This window comes from Anolis carolinensis, chromosome 3 (genome assembly GCF_035594765.1).
Source record: "Anolis carolinensis isolate JA03-04 chromosome 3, rAnoCar3.1.pri, whole genome shotgun sequence".
Taxonomy (NCBI): Eukaryota; Metazoa; Chordata; class Lepidosauria; order Squamata; family Dactyloidae; genus Anolis; species Anolis carolinensis.
Window position 1 is genome coordinate 102676875 of NC_085843.1, and position 27672 is coordinate 102704546.

The window sequence follows — 27672 nt, forward strand, 5'->3', positions numbered from 1 at the left end:
AACAGCCCCACAGAACCTTCCAACTTAGGAAAAGTAGTGATACACAAATTTATCCATCTCCTAATAGGAAAGAACCCCCTTGTAGGGCAAAAGGTCCCAGGTCCTACTTGATGCATGGAAACAAATAGCTTATGGCTATAGATATCAAGATTAATTCTTCCTATTGACATTTTGCCTGTTGGCAGGAATGGACAGGGTGAGGGCAAAGAAAGTGAGGAGTGAGCCTGACAACACAGAAGTGCTCTTGGTCAGTCACAAGGCCATTCAGGGAATAGGGATTGAACCTGTGGGATGGGATGCCACCAGGTGACATCACACCAAGGGCCCTTCTACACTGCCAAAAATCTTGGGAGGAACTGGGTTATTTTAATCCAGTTTCTCCAGATATTTAATCCCCACCCCTAACCCAAATCCTGGGCTTTCCCTCAAGGGGTTCCCCCTCAAAAGCTGCCAGCAGCTTAGACTGCTCCAGAGAGTATTCCTGACACGTGGAAATGACACATCAGGAGGTGGGAGGGGGAGGAAAGTAATCTGGCAGGTTCCCACAGATATGTTTTTGAGGGGAAATGAGGTGCCATCCCACTCCTTTGGGTTCCAGCAGCCAGAAGAACTAGGATGGCTATGGAGATTGACCCCCAGGACTATAGAAGCAGTCCCGGGATTCAATCCCCACAGGCCTGGCACCTACAAATATCGGAACCTTACCTTAAGGTCCAAATATTTGCAGGTGTCAAATTAATATGGAGAAAATTAGATTATCCCATTTTCTCCAGATTAATCCACGTTGGAATGCCTCAGGTAAACCTTTTATGTATCTTGGAATATCAGGCAATGTAGAATGGCCCCAAGAATGGCTTTTCCTGGTCTTTCAAATGATTTTCTGACCTGAAACACAAGACTTGAAAAGAATTGGCGATCTCTGAAACAGAAGAAAAAATGGTTTCGGGCTTTGTGAAGTAAGACCTAAATCTGGCTTCTGATTGGTCAAGAATGCACCTGAATAGACCTGCCACAATGATAGTTGATGGGCACTATGGAAACTGCTCTTTAGAGTTCTGGAACTGTTTGGAATGCTGTCAAAGATCAAATATAGATTCTGCCCTGGATATTGGAGCCTTTACAAAAGTGGGGGGCTTCTGGTCCCCCAGATATTAAGGAGTAGCATTTGCTTATCATTGGGTATCAATGCTAACAGTGGACCAATGTATATATTTTTTTCAAAAATAGGAAGCAACTCAGCAATCCCATGTGGCTATTAGTTCAATGGGTATTAAAGCTGTAATCACATAACAATACCTGCAAGTTTCTTTTAAAAATGTGTGCCATCCTTCTACTCTCCACAGAAAATAATGGTAGATATTGCAGTTGTGTCAGCTGTAAAGGTACTTTCAGGCATTATCCCAAACTACCACAAGAAGATGCTTCCAGATACCCCTCACAGACATTATAGAATCATGGAGTTGGAAGAGACCTCATGGGTCATCCAAGAAGCAGGAAAATCACATTCAAAGCACCCCCCGACAGATGGCCATCCAGGAATCCCCAGATGTTTTTGGCCTTCAACTCCCAGAAATCCTAACAGTTGGTAAACTGGCTGGGATTTCTGGGAGCTGTAGGCCAAAAACATCTGGGGACCCCAGGTTGGGAACCACTGCTCTAAGGGGATGGCCAAGATGTCCAAAACATATTTCTGCATGTGATGGGGGGATATCCTCTAGCACCTTCCTCCCTGGTTTCACAAATGTGTAGAATCACATAGAAGTGACGTTCTTCATTGACACTTAAAGTGAAGCAGTGAGATATTTCCATTGCTTTAGGCATTCACAATCCTGGATGTTACAGATGCCTATTAAGCTGTGTCTGCTTCTCAATGGAATCCCTCTGGCATGGTTTCATGAGCCCCTTTCTAATCAGGTAAGCAGTGAGAGCAGGGTGGCCCAATTTGGGGTCAACAAATATTGGTCATTGCCTAGGTAGGCAGCCACCTCTCCACAAAAGTTGACATTGACACCAAAATACAACACAGTCTGAGCTCTGCAAGTACAACATTTTTCTGAATGAAACAGAGAGGGTTCGGGATCAGGAATTTCGTAGATATCAAGATGCTTGTTTTTACAGCTATTGTACTTTCAACTCTATTTTACACCTGTGAAACATGGATCATCTAAAAATGTCACTCTCAACTTCTGGAAAGACAGGCAGACAGAAGTAAGTGTTCTGGAAGAAACAAAGACCACCTGCATTGAAGCTATGATCTTCCACCATCAACTTCGCTGGACTGGAAATGTTCAAATGCTTGATCACTGTCTCCCAAAGCAATTAAGCTCTAAGCTCATGAATGAAAAATGGATCATCAGTGGACTGCAAAAGAGATTTAAAGATGGGCTTTAACGGGATTTTGAAGAGGCACAAGTAGAGGGCGAAAGAAATATGCCAAGAGGAAGGCACATCAAGCAAACCCTTGTTCAGACTACATTCCATCTGGAAATCTATGACCTCATTGTGAAAGACAGATCCAGCATAGGTCTCTACTGTCACTTATGGACCCATTACAAAGACTACCCTTGGACGACAATCACACTCAGCCACAATTGATTGTGGATGATGATGAAGATAGTGGGATTGACTAGCAAGATCTCAATGCTGATGGAATCTTTCCAGAAGTTGAAAGTGACATTTTTAGATGGACTCGCAGATGGCAGATCTCCGGATCATACGTGAGTCATGGATTCCCTTACTCCATCCCCAACCCTTACATCGCAGGATGCTCTGGGGCAGTTCCAAAAGCTAACTCTTCACAAAATGTGCTATAAGGTGATCATCAACTCATATCTCATCAACTCATATTTGTATATGACCAAGAAATGACTTGTTTCTCGTATCAGATAGTTGGGCCCCATCTCTTCAAAATTATTCCGATCTGTGATACGTAATGTCAGAGTGAAGGATGTAAAACCCATTCCATTTTGCACAGCCCCTTGCAATTCATTGTTAACTCATTCCCTCTCCACATCAAGGTGACAGATACTAAAAATGCCAGTTTCCCCAGGCCAGTTTCCATGAAATAAGAGCTGACTATGCCTATTTAGTCATTGGTCACATATCCTGAATTTGTCCAAATTTTAATGGTCTGAATGATGAGGACTTGTCCTGTCATTAAACCCAGGACACTGCCATCCAGATGGACTACCAGTATGTCTGGTAGGGGCCCACAGTGCTGTCAGAACAACAGGGGAGCAAATGGTGCCAGTGCAAGCCCCTCTTGCCTAGCCATTCCATAATAGCCAGGTCATCCAAATCAAGTTGACCCTCAAAATGACTCCTGTGAGCCATCACATGGCCCAATAGATGTAACTATGCCACAGAGCAGGACTCGCTGATGTAGAAGTGGAACATTCACAACCTGGATCTGAAAAGAAAAGACAAAAGAGTATAACATAAGAAAAAGGTTTACATATATTTGAAAAGTGAATGACTTCCAATGCCCAAGAAATGGAATTCCTTTTGATGCCATTCTAATAAAGGCTGCTGTGGAGGTGGCTCAGATTTGAAATGAATGTGTGTCAAATTTTGCCCTATGCAAACTCAGTCTCTCAAGGGCCCAGGAAGTGATTGATCAAAACTAATATCTAGTAAAGAGAAAGGAGGCTAGCATGGAGAAATTAAGAGTCAGGGCTACGTCCCACAAAGCCCAAGAAATGTATTATATACCTGAACAGGACATACATCCGAATCTTGGCGCTATTGCAACTTAAGAGCAGCCCAATAAATTTAACGATGTAACTCTTGGCTCTCTGGCTTGTTTTAAACAATTAAATAGTCAAGGTAAAAGCCCCAGAAGACAAGGAAATATACCTCAGTGCTTTAGCACTACCTGACTTACCTCTTTTAGACAAAACCATCAATTTGAGGTGCTGCAAAAAAGGCAATCAACAAGAATGAAATAATGCAACTTCATATGGGGAAGAACATAAAAGAAGGCCATAAAAGATGTAAGCCCTTAAGAATAGCAGGGGGAAATGATTTGGTGAGTCTTGAGGGCTTAACACCTTTCTTCCAAGTCCACTCTTCAAGCGCCTTTCATATGCAAAAATCATTTGTACAATCTTTTTGACTCAAAGCTTTAAAGACAGACAGGGTAGGCACATGAACACACAGACTGTGGAGTTAACTTCCTACCATGAAGAAAAATGCAAAAATTCAGAATATGGGTAATGGGAACTGGCTAGACATTATCTATTCCAGGCATGGGCAAACTTTGGCCTTCCAGGTGTTTTGCCCATTCCTGATCTATCCCTTCCATAGGCCTGAAGATGTTAAATTTGCAGACTGCATGGATGTAAGCCTTCCTAGTAGGCTTCAATCTCCACGGTGCTTTTCGTTTGGAACTCTGCCAACTCACTTGGTTAAACACCCTGCGTCTCCACTGCTCCAAATCTCAGCTGCTTCTCCACCACCTGCCTTGCTGCTCCACTGCCTGCCTCATTGCTACACCACCTGACTTGCTGCTCCCTTCTGCCTTCTTTCTTTGATCTGTCTTCTCTGCAAACTGGAAATGCAGCCTTTATATACTCCACCCCATGATCGGACTGAAGACCAAGCCCTACCTCCAGTTGTCTCTTATCCAGCCAATGAATTTAATCACTAGATTTAATCCCATTAGCAGACTATTTCTGTTGTCCTTTTTCCATACTACCAAGATAAAGCCTACTAGGGAAAGAGTCAGATGCCAGAAGGACTTCTCCAAAGGACTTCGCTCCTGCCCTCGCCACAACAATGGTGTCCAGGAAGTCAGGTGGGCAGTTTCTTCTTATCTTGGAAGGAAGTTGTTTCCAGATATGCATAATTGTGATGCATATCTGAAAGCATCAGCATCATACTATTGTTATGTGAAATATGGGGAAATTAACAAATCACTCACAATGCTGAAACACAATATTTAGTTTATTTCCCTTAGTCAAGCATGATGATTTATCAGTAGGTAAATATTTAAGAAACAAAAAGATTTTTTTTTAACTCAGGGCAGCAAACCCAAAAGGACAATGGGAAAAATCAGAAATATATTTTTTCACTGTACAAAAAAGGTCTAAAAATGGCAATGACCCATAAGGTGAAAAAGAAATCATTCACCTATACTTGCCAAATGCGATTAGCACCAAATTCTCTGCCTTACAAAGTGATAATAGAGCTATTTATAGAATTATCTACAGCTATAGGGCAAAGCCCCCTTCCAGCGAACCTGCTCACAAAAACAATTTAGAAAAGAAAAGCAAACAGAAAAGAAATGTGGAAGGCAAACTGAAGGTTGTGAAGAAACAACTGATTCTGAACACAATTAAATACAACTGTACATCAATTTTCATATTGCTATCTTCATAAGAATTAACATGATTTAATTCGAAGTACTGCATACATATTGAAGTTATATTTAGAGATTAAATACACAAATGAAACCATTACAACAGTATGTATTTAGATGTGTGCATACATATCAATATATGTGTGTTTGTGTATGAAATATGAAGGTTTGCACTGACAAAGGTTTTTTAAAAGCTGTTTATTTTAACTTGGCTATATAGTGAGAGAAAAAGAAAGGGATTGCAAGGCTATGTGGAATTTTTTACGTAATTTTTTTTGGACACATCAGATGTTGACAATATCAAAAATACGTTGGGATTTTTGTGAACAGTATTAAATTATTACTATTATTAACTTTTTTTATACCCCGTCTTTCTCCCCATGGGGACTCAACCTTAAACATTAGGGGCAGCTAGTGAGAACCATTGAAGGAACTTGATGCCAGAAGAGTGCGTAGGAATGATTTGTGGATGTTATTTGCTATCAAGTTTACTTCAATTTATGTTGACTCTAGAAATAAAATCCCCAAGAGCCCAGGAGATCAACTACTGGCTCAGCACTTGCAAATTGAGGGCTGTGGCTCCCTTGATGAAGTCAATCCACCTGTTAATTGGTCTCTTGAGATAAAGACTTTTCTTTACATGAAATTCAAATTAGTTCCACATTTTAAAAAGGCAGAATGTCCAAGTTTTAAGTGTCGCTTAAACAATTTCACAGTAAAACTATAAAAAAGAGGCTGAACAAAGAATATAAGAAAATTATATTAAAAAGTTTAAAACATTTTTTAAAAATGTTTGTTTGGACTAGCAATAAAATACTTCATAGTAATAATTTCTATGTTTAGTTTTGAAGATCAAATTCTTTGTGACATGGAGCAGGAAACGAAGGTCCCCCTAACACTTTGATACCTGTCAGGAGAAAAGTGGAAAGCTATAGAGACACAACCATCCACTCATTTCAATACTTATATTGAAGTGAGTTGATGGGCGCAAATATGAATATAATCAACCTAAATATTGTAAGCAAGGACTTTACTTGCAGAAGAAAAAGAAGAAGAAAAGGCAAACAAAATAAAAATAAACCCAGATGGAGGGGACCACATGCACCAAAAATACCCCACAATTTACTATTCGTAGGATGATCCCCAAGCATGATTCAAGGGATCTCTGGCACCTAGCGTAATGTAGAACTAGTTCTCCCCTGTGTTACAGATCTGAAAATATCATAATCAAGTCCTTCACAACCTCATTCATCTCAGAAACCTGAGCTGAATGATACTTTGGTTCTTGGGCTTCCCCCATCCCGCTGGTGACCTATTATTCAAGGAATAACTAGAATGGAATAGATCTTGCAAAAAGCAATTTGTAATCTTCAAATTGAGTTGCCAAGACCTCTTATTATAAGGGATGTCCCTTATTTGACAGCCAGAAAGCTTGTTTCTTTATTATAAGAGATGTTCCTTATTTCAGGACTTAGCGGACTAGAATATCCCATATCTGAAGCTCAGAAAGTTTTTCCTTTTTTCTGGATTTAACAAGATGGTAATAACATATATTTTTGGTTGAAGGTCCTTTGTAAAGACAGAAAGGTGACACCAAGGAATTTCCTGACTGAGGAAAGTCACAGGAAGATGTTTAAAGGAACCCAAGTAGCTGCCATGCAAACACACAATTCCCCAGTGTGCTTGGAAGTAGTTTTATTGCAGTTTGATAAAAGATCTACTTATCCAAACAGTTCTGACATTATTTTTTTAAAGACAGGTATTAGGCAACATTTCTTCAAAAAGCATCCAACTGTGTGCACTTTTGAATACGCCACTCAACCTCACCAACTGAAATACAAGACTATAAAGTCTCTAAAATCAATAGTCTTCAATGTTATTTTCCATGGCTTTCACTGCAGCCTGTATAGATCTGAACAGAATTTGAACATAGTTTATTTTTTCAAAAACAACACGGTACTCATGCAAAATTGCCCCATTTTCCTTAATATGATGAACCAAAACATGGAATCTATGGTCTGTATGATAAAAGGAAATCCAAAGGAGTCTCTAGAAATGCAAATCAACCCACATAGAAACAAAGGCTAACATTCTTGCTTTTATGGTGCTCTCTCTTTAGTTAGGCTCCTCCTAGCGATCAAAAAGTTGCATATGCATCAATGTTGGCCAAGGCATGCTGCTCCTTGTGGGAGGAGTGTCATTTGGGCCTTTCAGGCTGGAGACTGTCGGTCAGACACTTGAGTTGCTCCTCCCCAAGTTTGATTTTATCCTCCAGCTCCCGCTGCTCAATTATGAGGGCTGATTTCATCTTGACAAAGTGTTCATAATCCGCAAGGCTGTCATCATTCAGGTAGTTGGCCAAAATGTCAAATACTATGCGCTCCCTTCGATCCAGATTTTCCTTCAACTCCTTGGCATCTTCATGCTGTTGTGTCAGCAGTTTCTGCTTTTCTTCCAGGACCCGCTTGTTGGGGAGAAAGGGAAGGAACATCATTATCCCAAAATTCCCGGGTAGATTGGCTATTACATTTCCACCAGATCCCATTTATGATAAAACAAAATTTAATAGATTTCTAAACAGGGTGCACCCAAGTTTATGGAAGTGAACACCTACTAGATGAAGGGAGGACATTTCCCTCCCTTCATCCACACTTCAACCAAATTCTGCTCTGAGCAGGACCCTGCCTCTTCCAAGCAGATTTGGAAGAGGGGTGCAGAGCTGGAGGGCCACCTATACAACTAATGTGTGCTATTTGGTTGGCAAGTCGACATTTTCAATTGAGAACACAGACATTTGAAAATGAAGGAAGGTTTTCTTCTAAAACTTCAGATATGAGATCTTCAGTGTTATAGAAGCAACATCACACCAAAAGACTCATATTAAATGTATAACTCTTGATGATTTCAACTTGCTTGAGCTTAAACTCTATCATCCATCTACACAATATTCCAAAAAGCTTATTTTTCATTTGCTCAGCCCTAATGTAGGAAATGGGAGGAAGCGTAGAACCTTTTCTCATCCCAGTTTAGACAACTAGAGTTCTATTTACAGGAAAGGAGATTCCACCTGAACATTAGGAAGACCTTCCTGACCATAAGAGCTGTTCAACAGTGGGACTCACTGCCTCAGAGTGTGATGGAGGCTTCTTTTCTGGGGGCTTTTAAACAGGGGCTGGATGACCATCTCTCTGGGGTGTTTTGTGGGTGTCCAGTACGGCAGGAGGTTATGCTGGATTGTTTTTGTGGTCTCTTCCAACTCTATGATTCTATTATTCTAGTGTCATAAATCTCTACTACACATACAACATTTTCTCCTGCAAAAATCATGGATCTGAGGGGAATCACTAGCAGCACAATATAGTTTAACAGATCAGTTAATTAAGATGACATTTATTAAAGGGAATAAAATGGAGAAAGGTAGGAACAGAAAAACATATAGGAAATAAGGTGAAGAGCCTGTAAAAGGAAGACTACAAGGATGAAACAAAGATCACAGAAAGCGAAACAAGACATAGACATTACGGTTTCTTCAGTCATAGGATAAAATTTTGATTTTGCTATTTAAAAAAGGAAGAAAAGTATTCAATGCATCTCAATTAGATTGAAAAGCAGCTTCCATAACTACATGTTATTCATTATTCTGGTAGGATATGTTAAAAGATGTGATGACGAATGGAAGCAGCCCGATATTTTCATTTCTGCATGCCATTCAACTTGCATGGAGAGGAGACTCTCCACTTCTCTCCTATCATGGTTGACCTTTTGTTGTTTTTGTCTGAGCCTCATTTTATATTTGGAAAGCTCTCATACTTCTAAAGCCGCAACTCAGTTCTATTATTGAGGAAATTGACTTAAGTGGGCAAAATCAGACACTTCCTTTCTCAAATACAATAGCAACACAGTGCATCACCTTACCCGCTCTTCCGCAGAGGCATTTTCATCCAGGTTGTTTATTGCATTTTCTACCCGGGCTAATCGACCAGAGAGAGACAGCAAGAGGTTGACTACTTTGTCTAGATCTCCAATAAACATCCGAAACTTGTCAAACTCATTGGGTTTGCAGACCTCTTTTACAAGGGACTCCACTTCATCTCCAAGTAGGTTGTTAGCCTGAATGTCTTCCAGGAGAGTTTCCCGAGCTTCTCGCAGAACCTGCAGCTTTCGACTTATGCTATCTATAAGCTCTTGCTAAAAAAGGAAGAAAAGTTTATGAGGCACAGTTTATACAACCTAGATCTAGACAGGGCAACTGTCAATTGAAGAAAAGTGGAGAAGGTGGGAAATCTTCCGATGGACCCAAAAAGAAACATTGGATTTCAATTGTAGGATTATTTATATTACTTAGAAATACTGGATTGGGTACAGCTTTACTTATGTATAGATTTAGTCATGGTCTAGAGGAAGCAGATAATTGTATTCTAATCCTTTCCTTTGCAAACTTTCAGCTCCCTGAAAATGCCAGAGTTAGGAAATAATATAATTTGTCAATTACAATTCCCAAAATCACTTAGCCAGCGTATGCACACCATGCAAACAGAACAACTATGGGAGCTGTAGCATGAAAAATGAAACTTTTTCATGCTCTGAGAAATGTTACATGGAGTTGGCAGACCCTTACTGAATGAGGCGAGTTGTGGGGTACTGGGGTGAGGTGCAGGGATTTTATGAATAATAAGTGGCAACACCTTCTGTGTGCACACTGCACTCAAATGTTTATAGATGTTCACCGCACTTTCATTTTCATGAGCCAACAATTCAGTTATAGATCATTGCTTGTAACAGTAGTCTGCAACAGATGTCATTTTAACAGTTCACTACAGCTAACTGACCTGTTGGAATTTCTTAAAACTTGGTACACACGTGGGAGAAACATCAGATTTCAAGCATGCAACATGCACTTTTCTATCTTTGTTAATGGCTGAGCAAACAAATGTGGGCATTATTTTTGACAACCCTTGTATTTTCTACTCTGATTGGCATTGGCTTCATCTGTGTCTTGGGCAAGGGTCTTTTACCCCATCTGATGCTTTGAGCTAGAGAAGACAGAGATGCTATTTGGGGCCTTCAATGTACAATGTTTGCTCCCCGATATATAGCTCTCCAATGAGCTCTACTTATTTCTAGTATATAAGGGAGTCCTGACAGGCTATTTACATGGTAGCTACTACCTACATGATTGCTTATTCTAGGCTAGGGTGAACTCTGGATGATATGCAATGGACTGGAATGATTTTTTCAATTCTCAATTCTGTAAGAATACCAACAATATATTTTCTCTCCCCCATTATAAAGGTGAGATGAAGAAAGATGTGAAAAATCAAGGATTGTTTCTTGTATAGAAGACTATAGAAGACTATTTTGTTTTGTGCCCTAAAATCACTTTTAACAACCCTAAAGTGAATCTAGAACCTACCATGATGGCTCTTGGAAACTAAACAGACCCGGTTCTGGTTAGTACTTGGATGGGAAGCTGCCAACAAGTATCAGGCATATTGGCTATTTTTCAGAAGAAGGAACTGGAAAAACATTACCTAAGAAAATGCATAAGATTGCTAAAAGTCAACATCCCATTGTGTTGTGACTTGCCCAAGATCATCCAGTGGATTTCCATGGCTGAGGAGGGACTCAAACCCTCGTCTACCAGAGTCCTAGTCCAACACTCAAATTACTACACCACAGTCATTCACCACTTTGTTCTGGTACTCAAAAGAATCTCCTAGGATTAGAACTTTTTAGTTCCAAATGTGTGTCTTTTGCACTAGTTCAGATTGGTGGATCCTATTATTGAAGAAAAAATCGGAAGGTCATGCAAGTCTGAAGTCTGACTCTTGTTATTCTAGGGTATGAGAAGTGTATTATCCATTAAATTTAGCTGTTCCTTCTAGTAAGCAGAAAGGGTATCTGCAGGCAGCAGAAGTGCTGTCGCTTGACTTCTTGTTCACCCTGAGATGAGTGTTCCTCTCCTGTGTTTCGTTTATTGGAGTATCATGTCTTGTGGTGCTGTTCCAATAAGTCCGATAAAAAGACCAGCTGTTACTACTTCTCCTGCCCTTTATGTAGGAGGGGATACATTTCTGAAGGAGAGGGTTTCCCATATCTACAGATTGGAATTCAGATTAGGAACACTGGAAAATCAAAAAGGCACCTACCATGTGAAGAAGGTAACAGAAATGGTGACATAGATAGTGATGTCAGTGTGCTTCACAATATTGTGATTTTACTATATTTCGTTTGAGAACATTTCACAGGGCTAATGGCTAACAGTGAGTAATCCATACAAAGAAGAGCCAGCTCACCTTCTTCTCAGACAAATCATGGTCCAGCTCATCCTCAGAATCCTCCTCTTTCTGCTGTTGCTGCTGCTGCTGCTGCATGTCCTTCATTTTAATCAAGAGTTCTGCCTTGGGGGCAGAGGTGCTGTAGTAGGTGGAGTTGGTTGTCAAGGGGATGCCCAGAGGCAGAGGCGGCTCTTCTTTCCTAAGCAAAGAATTGAAAAAAATCACTTTCTAGAATTCTGCACATTGAAGGGAATCCAGCAGTAGCATTGCAGTACTGAATATCACAAGCAAATTGTTGGCTTTAGAGAAATTTTTTTGCAACCAAAGCATATAGGTCGAATGGCATCCGTAATGTAATGGTACCTTTTTGGTACCCTTAGAACCCAGAGACAGGCAATTAAAACAATCTACCAAAATTATTGCCTGAAAGTGCTGATTTCTACTTTGCCTCCTAATTAATGCTCTCTATCACTACTTATACATCAATGCCCATCCTTGATTATATGGGAAGTGGGAGGGAGACAGTATTTAAATGCCTTTGGGGCTTTCATTAGCCTTGACTATAAAATCCCATAAGCACACCTTGTAGTGAAAAACACAAGTGTTTGTGTTTCATTATCTACAATTCTAATGCTTGAAAGACCTTGTTACTAAAACCAACCATCTCTCAAATTTCAGAAGAGTTGTTTTTTTTAAAAAAAGAAAATGGATTGAGAAGACATATAATAAAGTAGAAATAGTAATTATTTAACATGCAAGAGAAATTGTAGCATTAGCTCATTTACAGTCTGATCATTTATATGTTTGCTTGGTAGAAGGATTCTGGATGCTGTCTTGTACTGTCAGACTGTCGGTCCCATCCAGGCCAGGACTGTCAAGTCTTTGTGATGCCAATGGTCCTCCTGGATTTCAGATAGATTCCTTACCATACATGGAGATTTAGAGGCCTTCCACAAAGCCATATAGCCTAGAATATCAAGGCAGATAACCCATAATATCTGCTCTGAACTGGGTTATCTGAGCCCACACTGCCATATAATCCAGTTCAAAGCAGATAATGTGGGATTTTATACAGCTGTGTGGAAGGGGCCCTAGAGATCCTGGGTATTATCAGATAGTAATATCACCAAGCTTTTCAACATTTGGTTCATTGTCACAGGAACACTGCCTTCAACCATACAAATATATACCTTCAACTGCACTTGGTTATGTTAATTTGCCTTTAGTCTGAATCCTTCTGAGACTGCTCATAAGCTTCCTGGTGCATTTTAATTAAAACTGGACACAAATAAATCAAAACGTTCTTATTAAGGAACATTTAACCCAGAGCTTGTGTTGATTAAAAGATTACCACTGCTAATGGTGACTACATGATATTGATTTTGAATACAAAGTTTGTTCAAAGCATTAAACCCAGTTGTAGTTTGTTTAAGAACTGCAACTCTTGAAGCAGGCTCCAGGACAGCTTAATTAAATAGTTTAAGAATTAAGACTCAGTTGCCTTGGTGGCCAAATTTACATTTCAACAAAAGTTGAGAGCCCAATCTCCACCCACAGTATACTTACATGTATGGATATGCTTTGGTATTGGATTGTTACTGGCTTCGTGCACACATGAAATAATGCCCATTTGAGAAACTGGGCCCATTTGAGAAACCGTACAGACGTTTCAACAAGGATGAGAGGAACCCTATATCTTGGTTGTATCATTTTTATTTTATTTTTGCTTTTGAAATACCAATGTGATTTGTTGATCTAATGCTGAATTTATTTCCTTTTCTGACTATATTTTATACCAGGCAACATCTTGTTAAACTATACTTCCTCATGATGCTTGCCTGCATATGAGGAAGATGTCAAGCAGGACATTACACTCCATTATCTTGGTTGGAATCAGTGCCATCTGGCTCCTTCCCTTGGACCAGTGTCTCTCTCTATGGCTATTCCATCTTTTTCCCTAGAACATTAAATTAGGATTATGTAAACAATGGAACATGAATTTGCCTATTTTCTTCTTCCATGCCTTTTAGGTGCACTTTGGACAAAGCAATAAAGAAAATGTATGTTTGCAGTCAAAAAACCAAAAAAAAAAAAATACACAGCTACTCACTTGTCTTCTGACGTTCTGGGTGAAGGAACTTTTAAAAGGAGCTTCCGGCGTTGTTGAGCTTCTTCCAAGAGATGTTCATCTTTTGGGAAGATTCCCACCATGAGGTCCATTGTGGTTTTTATTTTCATATTTGGGTCTAAGATATCTGCTAGTGATTTATCCTTGCCCACTATCTCTCTGGCTAATTCTTCTGACTTCCAGTCTTCGATTGTCTTCTCTTTGGCTCTGACATAACTGACGGTGTGGCCAGAAACATCAGTGTCCTTTGTGGGGGGCCCAAGTGCTTCTGCTGGTTGCAAATAAGGCAGTCTGGTTTTGTTCTCAGGCTCTGGCTCTACACCTTGCCTTGTGTAAGCACAGAAGCGTGAGTAGGACTGTTCAGAAGTGCTCAGTGTTTTGATCTGGTCTTTCTCCAAACCGCTGGGTAAAGCAGGAGGCTCTATGGTGCTCACAAGGTTCTGTCGGCTTTCCTTCTCTGCATGGCTCTCAGAATGTACAATCTTGATAGGGACCATTTTTACTGTTGTGTTGTTATCCATCACTCGTTCAATTCTTGAGAAAAGAGAGCAATATGGATTGATAAAATGGCACACTATATTTAGTATGGAAAAGCTGTGCATTTTTAACCTATATGTTTATCAACTAAAATCTATTGCTGAACATGGGATCTTAACATAATATCAAAGTCTTAACCTATTCTACAATTCATTTTTAATTCACCTTAATTTATTTCTATATTATGTACAAAGGTTAAGCTTTGTTTTGTACATTTAGGCTAAAATGCTCAAAATCATATTTATGTTTATGAGTGGCTTCCTAGCATACTCTGGATGTGGAAGCAAGAAGGTGATTTAACCTCTCTAAAGAGGCAACATTCACACCAATTATTTATCAGCTTAATTTGTGAGTACATTTTGAATTAGATGAAAAGCTAGTTTTGAAGACACGTAAAATCACTTTTAGGTGTGAAAGGATATTAGATTGTGTTACAGCGAGCTACCAGGAAAGAAGGAGAAGAGAACTGCTTTGAGTAGCACTTCCATAACTGTGATTCTTTCTAGTTGTTATTCTAGTTGTTATATACAGTTACAAACAACAGGAGGGTCAAATATTTGGGTTGTGTTAGCATTCCTAAGCTAACTGTTTCATTAATGTCAATCTCATATATATATATATATATATATATATATATATATATATATATATATATGAGAGTGATGGAATCAGGGTACCGGACAAAACAACAAAACTACTACAGGCCCCCCAACCTCGAAATTTGACAACACAACCCATCATCCACGGCTCTAGGTTGATACAACAAAAACAAAAGAAAAATTAAGTCCTAATTAGAGGGACAGGAATAATTGTTTTTATCCAATTGCTGCCAGTTAGAGGGCTAAGCTCCGCACACTTGGTCTCCTAGCAACCTACTCAGCCCAGGGGACAGGCACAGTTAGGCCTCACTTAGGCCTTTTCCACAGATTATCTGATTTTAACTGGATTATATGGCAGTGTAGACTCAAGGCCCTTCCACACAGCTATATTACCCATTTATAATCTTATATTATCTGCTTTGAACTGGATTATCTTGAGTCCACACTGTCAGATAATTCACTTCAGTGTGCATTTTATACAGCTGTGTAGAAGGGGCCTCATATAATCCAGTTCTAAACAGATAATATAAGATTATAAATATACAGTAGAGTCTCACTTATCCAACATAAACAGGCCGGCAGTACGTTGGATAAGTGAATACGTTGGATAATAAGAAGGGATTCAGAAAAAGCCTATTAAACATCAAATTACGTAATGATTATACAAATTAAGCACCAAACATCATGTTATACAACAAATTTGACAGAAAAAGTAGTTCAATACTCAGTAATGCTATGTTGTAATTACTGTATTTACAAATTTAGCACCAAAATATCACAATGAATTTAAAACATTGACTACAAAAACATTGACTACTAAAAGGCAGACTGCGTTGGATAATCCAGAACACTGGATAAGCGAATATTGGATAAGTGAGATTCTACTGTAATATGAAATAATTACTGTGGTAATCCAGTCCAACCCAATTCTGCCATGGAGGATACAATCCAAGCATGCCCAACAGATGGCCACCCAGCCACTCAATAATAATAATAATAATAATAATAATAATAATAATAATAATAAGAAGAAGAAGAAGAAGAAGAAGAAGAATATCATACAATCCTAAGGTTAGGAGACACCCCTAAGGATCATCCAGTTCAAGTTCCTTATATCATGCAGGAGGACACAATCCAACCACTCCTGACAGATGACCATCCAATATCTGCATAATAATAATACACATCGAATCATAGCATCAGACAGGAGACACCCCTAAAGGCTATCCAGTCCAACTCAATTCTGCCATGCAGGACACAATCCAAGCACTCCCAACAGATGGCCACCCAGCCTCTCTATACTACTACTACTAATAATAATAATAATAATAATAACAACAACAACATCATACAATCCTAAGGTTTGGAATGACCCCTAAGGATCATCCAGATCAACTTCCTTCTACCATGCAGGAGGACACAATCCAAGCACTCCTGACAGATGGCCACCCAGCCTCTACATAATAATGATGATGATGAAGATGATGATGATGATGATGATGATGATGATGATAATAATAATAACAACAATAATAGAAGAATAGAATCCAAGAGTTTGGAGAGACCCCTAAGGGCCATCCAGCCCAACCCTTTCTACTATGCAGCAGGACACAATCCAAGCATTCACAACACATGGACAATGTATAAATACTATACAATACTACACAGGGACATAGACCCCCTCTACCCTCACCACTTTCACAGTACACAAACAACCAAATGCAGACTAAACATAAAGACAACCATACAACAGACATTCAATACCACCACTACCTCAACAATTTCTCACCAACACCACCAGACAACGCCACAGCAACGCGTGGCCGGGCACAGCTGGTGTCATGATAAATGAGATAATCCCTGAAAAAACCCAAACATTGTTAAAGTGGGTGGGAATTGTGTGCAATCAATTCTCTTCATACATACTGCTAAACACTGTCATTATTTTCTTACAAGAAAAGCACTGAGATCCCCATACTCTTCCCAAGCAATGGTATATACTTTTTGACATGGGCAAGTAGGATAGTTCAGGGGTTTCTTGCCACACCACAAATTTCTTCAATAAGTAAATGTCTACTTAGTTTTAAATCATAAACAGTAATGGTAAACATTTTACCTCCCTAGATCAGGAAGGTAAAATAAAATTTAATCCTTTGTTACCGTCTCAATTTGAGATTATTGAATGTGTAGAAATTTCAGTATCTGCATCTATGGATCAAAATCTTTCCATGTAATGCAAACAATAGATGTGATACACAAATTCTCATCAAGGGGCAGATAGCTGCCCCCATCCTACAGCTTATGAACTTAAAAACTCCATTATGAAGTAATTGTTAATTGTATGAATGGCATCTTATCTGCTTTGCCTTCTCCTGTTTGAAAACACCATATTTACTTTTACCACCTGCTGTTTATTTTTTACCTAGTTATAGATTCTCTACTCTCTTATCTGGACTCTATTCAGGAGTCGGGGCGAGACAGTTTGCTAAAGCCAAGCACATTATGCAGAAAGATGCATTTGAGAGATATTGTATGTGATATGTGTTAGAACAAATTAGTGACTGCAGTTATAAATTAGCAAAATGCAAATTCCAATTTTGATTTTTTGCTTCCCTTTCAAATAAATGCCAGATTTAGAACACGGATGTTCAAGCAAATTGCATAAGGAGAAATCTCAAATGGTGTGAGAGAGAGCGTCATTCCCTTTTGCAGAAGAGTAGGCAAAAAGTAGTAGTATATAAAGTTTTGCCTATTTTTATTTTTATTTTGCTTTATGAATTACATTTGTCTCTTTCCTCAAATTCTGTATTATTTTAATGTTAAAACAACAACATATAAATAAATAGTGGCACAGTTTGATTAGAATGCTAAATATTACATACAGTACAATTGTATGAAGACGATCATTTATTTAACTTAAACATTAAGGAAGGGATTGTTAATTATGTATAGACCAGATTACCTTGCTGGATTGTCATCCTGAACAGCCACAGGAGGTTTGTCTGTCAGCTTCTGGGGAGCAAATTGTGGTGAAGGGGACCTTGATGCCTCCATTTCAGGTTTTAGATGGCCACGATATGTTGAAGCAAGCACAGGTTCAGATCTGAGATGTGGTTTTTCTTCTAAGTGCTGACAAGTATTCTCTATGGATGCTGCTGGTTGTGGAGGATCTGGCAGCTCTGTGCAGGTATATTTTCCAACAACCTTTCCTGGAGTCTGAGAAGGCGGTGAGCTCACTGCAACCACGTTGGCAGCAGGAGAAGAGAGGGACTGAATAGACCTGTTGGGCACACTCAGTGAAGATTCTGAGGAAGCGGCAAGTGATGCTGAAGAATTGTCCTGTCGTCTGGAGTTACTATCTCGTTTGGACGGTGGAGGCCTGTGATGCACCGGCCCATATTTTCTGTTCAGCAATGCTGGATCTCCCTGTAGACCTTCTCCTCTTTTGCCTTGCGAAGGGGAGAGGTAGCTCTCATCTGATATTTGCAGCTCAGAAATGGCAAGTGGCAGCACATTATAATCTTTGCTTTTTTCACTCACATTTTCCTGCAAATATCTGTAATCACTGGGCAATGTCCCCGATCTACTTCGGCTCCCGTGCGCTGCAACTGTTGCCTGCCCTGTATGTGAGGGCCTGCCAGATGCCTTCCATTTATTTCCTACACTGTAATCCTGCTGAACTCTTCTTTCTCCAGGATGCCCTTCTGGGTACGCTGCATCACCTGGCCTAGGAAAAGAGGATGGGTAAAATCACAATTGTTTTGTTATCATAATTTTAAGCATACTACCATTTTACAACACAAACAAAACATTTATTCAGCTACTAAACAGCACCAAACTACTTATATCATTCTACACCAGCCAATGCCTTCCAATGTCCCAGATGTCTAGAGAGGATTGAAACTGTAGTCCAATCTATCTGCTTAGCAGCAGGCTGGAAAAGGCAAACTTTCACAACAACCACAAGAAGTCTATGCTGTATTTCTAACAGAATGGGATGACTCAACCACACTGTCAGGGTTGATTAAGGTTATGTACTGCCTTGCTACGTGACATATCTGTGAATTAACCTGAGGCACTATGCATCCAACAACAAAAAAGAATGATTGGTTCTTCTATGTGCAGATTGAAGGAGTTTGTTTCTTTGGATCGAATTCTGTAGAAGCCTTAAAACCACTGAAATACCTATAATCCAAGCAATACATGCCCTCTGACTGCCATTTCCACCATACTATATTAGATCATCCACAAAGAATTCAGACAGAAAGGTTATATTACAGATTATGATATAAAATAACTACTGTGCCATCAATACAAAATCCAGACTTGCTGATGCACAGATGTACAGACAGGGTGGAGGAAATGAAAACATTCTGCAGAAGATAAGAATTAGCAATATTTCGGAATTAAGCCCCTCTAATTAAAACAGAATACTCCTGTGATTTGAAAAGTAATTTGTTCCTATCTAGTAATGCTGAGATGCTCTCTAGGGTATCAATAGATGTATTTTTTTTTTAGAAAGAGGGCCTCTTTCATGCAGATAATATTTTCTAGTCCTGGGGCCGGGCTGTGACGCAGCTGGCTAGTAACTGACCGAGAGGTCATGAGTTCGAAGCCCGGGTTGGGTTAAGCCTCCGACCATTAATAGCCCCGGCTTGCTGTTGACCTATGCAGCCCCAAAAGACAATTGCACCTGTCAATTAGGGAAATTTAGGGACGCTTTATGCGGGGAGGCTAATTTACAACACCATAAAACTGCCAGCAAAACACGAGGAAAGGAATGCGGAAGTACAGCCACTACTGGACGGTGAAGCAACAGCTCCCCCTGTGGCCGGAATCGTGAAGGAGGAGCAACCATAGCAGTTAAAGTGGTATCAGATTGTCAGATGTGAAGGAGGTGTCAGAGCCAAATTTACTAAAAATACAAAAGATGAAATTCCCAGGGAACTGAATTCTGAACGCTGTGCTCCTTCAAAAGCTAGAGCAGGCGAGCGATGAGTGGTCACTTCCTCAATCTTTCTCTGAAGACGCTAAGAGATAATGCAGACCAAGGGATATGACAGGCTCCCCAAAACCACCATCCACTGGTCTGAGGACTCTCCCACTCCAAGGGTAGAGAATTGCAAAAATTGTCCATGGACTCCCCAGTAAAGAGCTTTGTGGTTTCCTCAGAGTTAGACTATAAGCTGCAGCAAACTTGAGTGGGACATGGATGGCCACTGTTCTCCTGCCTTGGGGTATATCATCTTGCATCATTGCCAACTATCAGTTCAGTCTATTAATGGAACAATGTCATTCTGTGTAAGCAAAGAGGAATCCCCCCAAGGACAGCTTTAGTAATGTTTACTTTAAGAGAAAGCTAAGTGCTTAAGATTCCTTTGGCTATACTTCAAGCCTCATATAAAATGGGTAAGAAGATTAAGAAATCTAAAAGAAAGACAAACAAATGAAAAAGAAAGCAATACATGAAGACATGAACAGATATTTAAGAATACTGTAATATTTACAGTAATCTAATCTAATTTAACAACTCAAATGATTCAGCTCTTGAATTTGAATGACGGAATCAATCCTTCAAAAGAAAATCAACACTGCACACTTCAGTTGTACTTCAACAATTAAAATTCAGCTTAATAAACTGAATGCATATGGTCTAATCACCCTGCTTTGCCTCTCCCTTTGCCCAAGTTTCCTTTGCCCTGAAAAACTAGGATTTCCAAACAAGCTAGAAAATAAAGCTCTGGTTTTAAGTTAACTTCCATATTCTAGCTTCTTCAGAAGCCATTAATCATGGCTTCTATCTTGCACATAATTTTAACTGCAGTTTTCTGTCTTGATTACTTCTGCAAATAGTGGGGGGAAGCTGGAGCAAAGAGAAAACAGGAACATAAAGAGTTCATCAAGCCCAGTTTTCATAAACCAAATGCACCAAACATTATTTTTGCAAGAATGAAAAGTGAGTAGAAGTACCTCTGAGACCCAGAAAGAAGACAGGCTTGCTCCCTGGTTAGAGGAGGCTGGAGAGAGATTGTGAGCTTAGAAAAAAAGCTGAAACATAAAAGCAGGAGTCTTAGAAATTTGATTTGCTGCAGATTTATCACCAGAACAAGTAACAACTCAGTCACTGTTTTCCTAGGATAGCCTACTATCTAAATTTGCCAAGGATAGTCGTTATTAATCCTCTCTCTTACCACTTTTAAAAATGCCCCATTCTGAACTGAATTTTATGGTTTAATTTCTAATTTCTTAGTTATTTTCTTTGTCTATTGTACTTTTAAAATCCAGTTTTTTCTTCTCTCAAAATCACAAGTCACATGCTGCATTCTCATCCTGAGTTTTATCCGTACCTCAAAACTACATTTGATGTAATTAATGACGTTCATGAAAGGATGAAAGTTTGCTTACAGTGGGATCTTTGTATCTGTTCCATTTTGGGCCCATAACCTCAATGGATACCAACATCTGTGAATGCTTAAGTCAAATTATATACAACAGTTTTCCTTACATCAAATGGCAAAATGAAGGTTTGCATTTTTATTTTAAAAAAGATCAAGCCATAGATGGCTGAATCCATGACTTCAGAGTCTATGGATGAAGAGAACCAACTGTACATATGTTTTTCAGGATGATTTTAGTGTGGAACAGCATGAAAGACCCACCAAGGAAAGAGATTCCTCATATGGGTCAACTATGGTAGAAACACTGATTTTTGTTCTAAGGTGGTATTCTATAAGTGTTCCTGGTACAGCTGTCTTTGCGCTTCATACCACCGGGGGGGGGGGGGGGGCAATGCAGTGCGAAAAGGCAAAATCATAGAGGTGGCAGAATCCTCTAAACAGATGGGTCTCCAGACATATAGGAGGGAAGGTAAAGTCCCATTATAGCTGGAATCCTACAATCAGAAGCCACTGTTCAACGTATGTGACTAATTAAATATTGACCTCAGCATCCTAGGTCCACAAAAGCCAAAAGCCCATTAATTAAGAAAGGGCCAGGATTTCACTTAAATATGCCATAAATTATGTAGATGTGGTATGTGTTAGGAGATGAGCTGAGATATCTTACTTACATTAAACAGTTATTATCTATGAGAAAATGCTGCCATAATAACACATAGTGGTGTGTGAGGGCATGCATGTGTATATATGTCCCTGTGTGTGTGTCTCTGTGTATGTATATACATGCTCTCTCTCTCTCTCTCTCTCTCTCTCTCTCTCTCTCTCTCTCTCTCTGTCTGTCTGTCTGTCTGTCTGTCTGTCTGTCTGTTAGTATACACCTCAATTTGCATTTTTGTGATGTTTTTTCAAAATGCTTGAAACAAATTCTGAAAATTTCTGATGCATTTATTTGAAGTTATATTCATGCAAAGAAGACGAAAGGAGCAAACTGGAGCGATACTTTCATGCAGAAATTAATTTTACATCTTGGCATGCAAGTCTGAAAAGGATCTTCAAGGAAAAGGACAATGTGTACTTTCAATGTGGCATGCTTGACCAAGAAATTCAGCATATCTTTAGAGATCCTTTGATTTCTATCAGTTATTGAAAAAGCATCAAAATCCAGGTAATAATATAATAGAGCCAGGGCTTGTAGGATCAAAAGAATTGTACTTTTTGACGAGCCTCCATGATATTATTTGTCATTTCTCCCAATATTCCTTGTTCTCTCCTAATTGTATCATCATCCTCATCATATAATATTCCTAGTAGGTGTATGTGTGTGAAATTTTCTAGTTGCAGTATATTGTTGTTAACTACCGCTTAGTTATGCAAAAGATTTAGAACTTCTTGTTTTTGAGTGAGTTATTATGCTCCATTATATCGAACACCTGCTCTCAGAGAAGATGAATATTATTTTGATTAATCCATTATTATAGATCTATTCAGCTGCCCTGCATTACTGGGTTCCCCTTGAGGGCCTGGTATGGGAACTGTCATGAGTGTCTGCATTTCAAAATTTAATACATTACCATTGGCTGCAGGTCAGATTATATTAGAAATCTTCTGCTTGGTATCAAAAGGATACTTTTCAGGAAATATCAAGGATCTTCTGCAAAAGTGACTAACTGATAGACCAACATTTATTACAGTAATAAGATGGTTTAAAGAAATATGGCTGCATTCAACACATGTGGAGTTCATGCAATACATGCCTGACATAGTAACCCTGAAAAGACTGGAGCTTACTGTTCAGAAAGGAGAAAAGAAAGCAAGCTTCAAGTACCAGAAGAATCGAGAGGGAAAACCTGTAAGTGTTATAGCAATATTGAGTTCCAAGCAATCCATTCTGGGAAGTACTACTGTTAATTTTAAAAAGGCTTTGCAGAACAAACATCCTTAGGAAACATAGTTTAGAACATTTTATGTTGAGGTCACATTCCACATCTCTACCAGTATCCAATTCTCCTGTTAAAATGCCTTCAACAAAAAGTAAAAAGCAGTCTCATTATAACAAATCAAATAAACCTCAGATGTATATAGCCTTTTCATATTACTATTATGACAGCTGAATACTTCAACATTTTCAAGCACAAATCATAAAACATATCAGTGATAATATAGGTATATACTTCCTAGAGAAGAAAGCTTCTCTGGGAAGGTTCTCTGTTATTTTCATAATAAATATAATTATCTCTAACAACATGGTCACACATTTTGAACACTTTCATAAACATTAGTTTGCTTGTTTACAGTTTGCTTTCCTATGCCAAGGAATTTCACGCTTGAAAGACATAAAAATAATATCTGTTCTGCATATGCAATCAAGGCCAGAGGTGAACGTAATGACTGATGCCAAATCAGGGCTCTTGACGGATGGTCCATACCATTATAGTATTATTATATTATTATTATATTTATTTATACCCCACTTTATCTTCCCAAAGGGATATTGTCAATTTCTGTGCATAGCCTTGAAAGCTGGACAGTGAAGAAATGTGATATTGTGGACTGCTAAAAAGACAAATAAATGAGCAAGTTGAGCCTGAATTTATTTATTTATTTATTTATTTACAGTATTTATATTCCGCCCTTCTCACCCCAAAGGGGTGAGAATTCTGCCAAGAAGCCAAGAGGACTAAACTGAGACTATCATACTTTGGCTATATCATGAGAAAATATGACTCACTAGAAAAGACATGGTAGAAAACAGTAGGACAAGAGGAAGACTGGATTATAGATGGATAGACTTAATCAAGGGAGTCACAGCCCTGAGTCTAAAGAGCTGTTTGATGACAGGATGACTTGGAGGTCTCTCATTCATAAGGTCACCATAAGTCAAAATCAACTTGACAGCAGCTAACAACAAATTCTTAGCAATCCAAATAATGTGGTAAGACAGAGTTAGCACAGTGAATTCCCACACCTGTTCCATGCTGCTTTCAAGTTCCTAAAACTGTTAACATTATGTTAACATGATATTGCCAAGGAATAACAAAACCCACTGGGCTCTCATTGAAAGCTATTTCCAACTCTTACATCTGCTAATTCACTTATTCCAATGTATTACCAATGGGGCAAAAACATTCCCCCATAAATGGGGAAACCAGAGCAACTGACAATCATAGCATGTTACTTTAGCTTCATCATGATTTTTTTCCAAATAATATATGAACAGACATTTTGGACTAAATCCAATTGCTGCCAGGCCCATCTATAACATTTAATCTTCTGTTCAATAACAGAAAGTCCCACTGACTGGCCAGTGAAACTAGCTGATTTGGTGGGATAATTTTAGCTAGGGTTACCAACTGTATTCATCCTTAGACAAACAAACAAACTACACAGTACACTGTAGTGGGGGAAAATAATTGATCTATTGTGAAATTTTAAAAATTTGGCTGTCAGTAAAACAATACAAAAACAAACAAGTTTGCATAACTATATAGCTGAAAATTTCACAGAATGTCCTATACTATAGGTCTAGTTCTGTGAAGATTCTAAAATAAAATGAAACTCTGTGGGCTTCAATACCCCATCCTGATTTAGGAGGGTTAAATAAAATACAAATATTCCTCTCCAGTCAACAAGTACCCTGTTTCCCTGAAAATAAGACATCCCCAGAAAATAAGACCTAGTAGAGGTTTTGCTGAATTGCTAAATATAAGGTCTCCCCCGAAAGTAAGACCTAGTAAAGTTTTTGTTTGGAAGCATGCAGGATCGGTAAATGTACATACCATAGATTGTTGTACATGGAAATAAAGGTAGTAACAAGAAATAATAATAATAATATTATAATAACTTTATTCTTGTATCCCACCTCCATCTCCCAGAAGGGACTCAGGGCAGCTTACACAGGGACAAGCCCAACAACAACATAAATTTACATACGAACAGAAATTTAAAACAGTAATTTTAAAACAGTATAGCAATAAAATATAATACAGAAATTCTTGAAAGGATTCACAGTTTGGTTATGCTGTTTTGTGATGACAACTACTGTACAGTAGATAATAAATTTTCATTTTAAAAAATTCAACCATAAATGTGAATTTGTCTTTGTGGAAAAATAAGGCATCCCCTGAAAATAAGACCTAGCGCATCTTTGGGAGCAAAAATTAATATAAGACACTGTCTTATTTTCGGGGAAACAGGGTAGGAGCCAGGTAAACTTGCTGGAAAGGACAGAGTTTTCATACCAGAAAGCTTAAAACCAAATCCCTCACAGCTACTCTCCACTAAATTGCTATTTGCTCCTCACTCCAACAAATGACTTACGACATTCCCATATTTTGCATTGTTAAATGTAACTGAGGAGAAAGAAAGAGATAGAACTGCTGTTTTTGGGCTGAATCTACCCATTTGCTGTAATATTTATGTCTGGCCTAACGAGAAACATATACAAACTGAACATATGGTAGTAAACACACTTTCAAATGTTATAATATTGTATAGCTCTCCTTGAGTTTGTTCAAACCAACAGAACAGGAAAACCCAGGGGTCCCCAAACTAACGCCCATGGGCCGGATGCAGCCTTCCAAGGTCATTTATCTGTCCCCCACCCTCAGTTTTAGACTTAGGCTAGCCCAAAGTCTGAAATAACTTGAAGGCACACAACAACAATCCTAATTAACTTGACTACCTCATTGGCCAGAAGCAGGCCCACACTTCCCATTGAAATCCTGATAGGTTTATATTGGCTAAAATTGTTTTTATTTTTAAATGTTGTATTGTTCTTTCATTGGTTGTTGTTGGGTTTTTTTGGGGGGGGGGTTTGCACTACAAATAAGACATGTGCAGTATGCATAGGAATTTGTTCGTATTCTTTTTCAAATGATAATTCGGCCCCTCAAGAGTCTGAAGGATTGTGGACCGGCCATCTGCTTAAAACATTTGAGAACACCTGGGAAAACCCTTTACATTACAGAACTTCTCTCAGAAGTTCAAAACACTCATATGGTTATATGTTTTTCTCTTTAAAACAGGGAAAAATAGTGGATAATAATAATCATTATTATGAAGTCAAATGAAAGAAAGCCTGACCAAAAACAAACAAATAAACAAAACAAAACAAAACACAGTTGACTGAGATGACGCTTTCTGGAAGAATATGTGGGATGGAGAAGTGTGTCTATGTTGGGGGAGAATGAAGATGCAAAACATACAAACAGAAGGTGTTTGTGGTTTGCACCTTTCTTATCTCAATGCCAAAATGTTTAAAGTTCAGATGAATAAAAAAGTATAATCTAAGTAATCAGTAGTATAATCTAAGTATGAGACTCATGACAGCAGCATTCAGCCCGAACTCTCACTAGAAGCAATGATGATTAAATTGAGGTTGTTGTAATTTGGACATATCCTGAGACAACACAGAAAAGATAATTACGCTTGGTAATACAGAAGGTTGTAAGAAAATATATACTGCATTACATGTGAATTGACTCAATGAAGTTACTGCCTCGGGTTTGTAAGAACTGAGGAGAGCAGTTGATGACTGGGGGTCTTTGAGGTCTCTCATTCATAGGAAACAATAACAGGTCATTTATGTAAACTGTAAACACACACACACACACTGCAGTTAACAAAGATTTGTTCATTATTGTAAATATTTGTGGCATTATCATCTCTTACTGCAACATCATGAGATAGGTGCTCAATGGGTTCACCATGAAAGGTGACAAATCTTTTCTTTCCAACCATCCAAACAGCTGTCTGCAAACCAAAGGAACATTTTGGGCATCAAAACCATAGCATGGGGTTCTTTTCAACCACAGCTCTTTAGCTCATACCACACCCACACAATATACCTGTGACTGAAAAAGGAAGTTCATAACAAGTTTAAACAAAGCAAATCCTCAGGAACCTAGTTAATACTTAGCTATATTCATGAGTTGAGTTGTGTTCACAGTAATCTCTAAAGCAGGTATGATTACAAAACCTATTTAAGCAAACACAGTAGACCTCTAAATATTGCAACAATCTAAGAAAGAGAATAGTGTGTGTGCAACAAAGAAGCACAAAAATGATTTACTATCATGATGACAACCTTATGGCAATTATTTGAATTCACAAAACATATTAAATGGCACACCCATCTCGACAAAAGTAACTGGAGTTTTCCTTTCATAAAAAAAACCTTAAAGTTATGAGTTGCAAACATTGTACACTATATAGAGAGCAAAGTATGTTCACAAAGCAAGCAAACAAATCCCTCTGAATTTACTGCAGGTATGTGAAGAAAATTTAGAGCAGGTTCATAAAATACTGGCCAGTGCAGTCAAATTATGTTGAGAGCATGCTATACATCCTATAAAACACTTGTTGCTTCCCGGGG

General features: G+C 38.7%; 1 protein-coding gene across 5 annotated transcripts in view; it reads right to left on the reverse strand.

Moving 5' to 3' along the window:
• Positions 1-4926: 4926 nt before the first annotated feature.
• The window catches only part of shroom2 (shroom family member 2), a 154169-nt gene continuing 131423 nt past the window's right edge, over positions 4927-27672 (reverse strand). For 4 of the 5 annotated variants that reach the window (XM_062977246.1, XM_062977248.1, XM_062977250.1 and 1 more), the window contains 6 exons: positions 20872-20949; positions 17864-18628; positions 13748-14299; positions 11656-11836; positions 9275-9547; positions 4927-7823 (listed from right to left, as the gene is read on the reverse strand). In XM_062977246.1, coding sequence (XP_062833316.1) covers positions 7557-7823; positions 9275-9547; positions 11656-11836; positions 13748-14299; positions 17864-18628; positions 20872-20949 — 2116 coding nt within the window. In that variant the 3' untranslated portion in view covers positions 4927-7556. The remainder of the gene's footprint in view (positions 7824-9274; positions 9548-11655; positions 11837-13747; positions 14300-17863; positions 18629-20871; positions 20950-27672) is intronic. The other variant, XM_062977247.1, reaches the window with a different exon arrangement.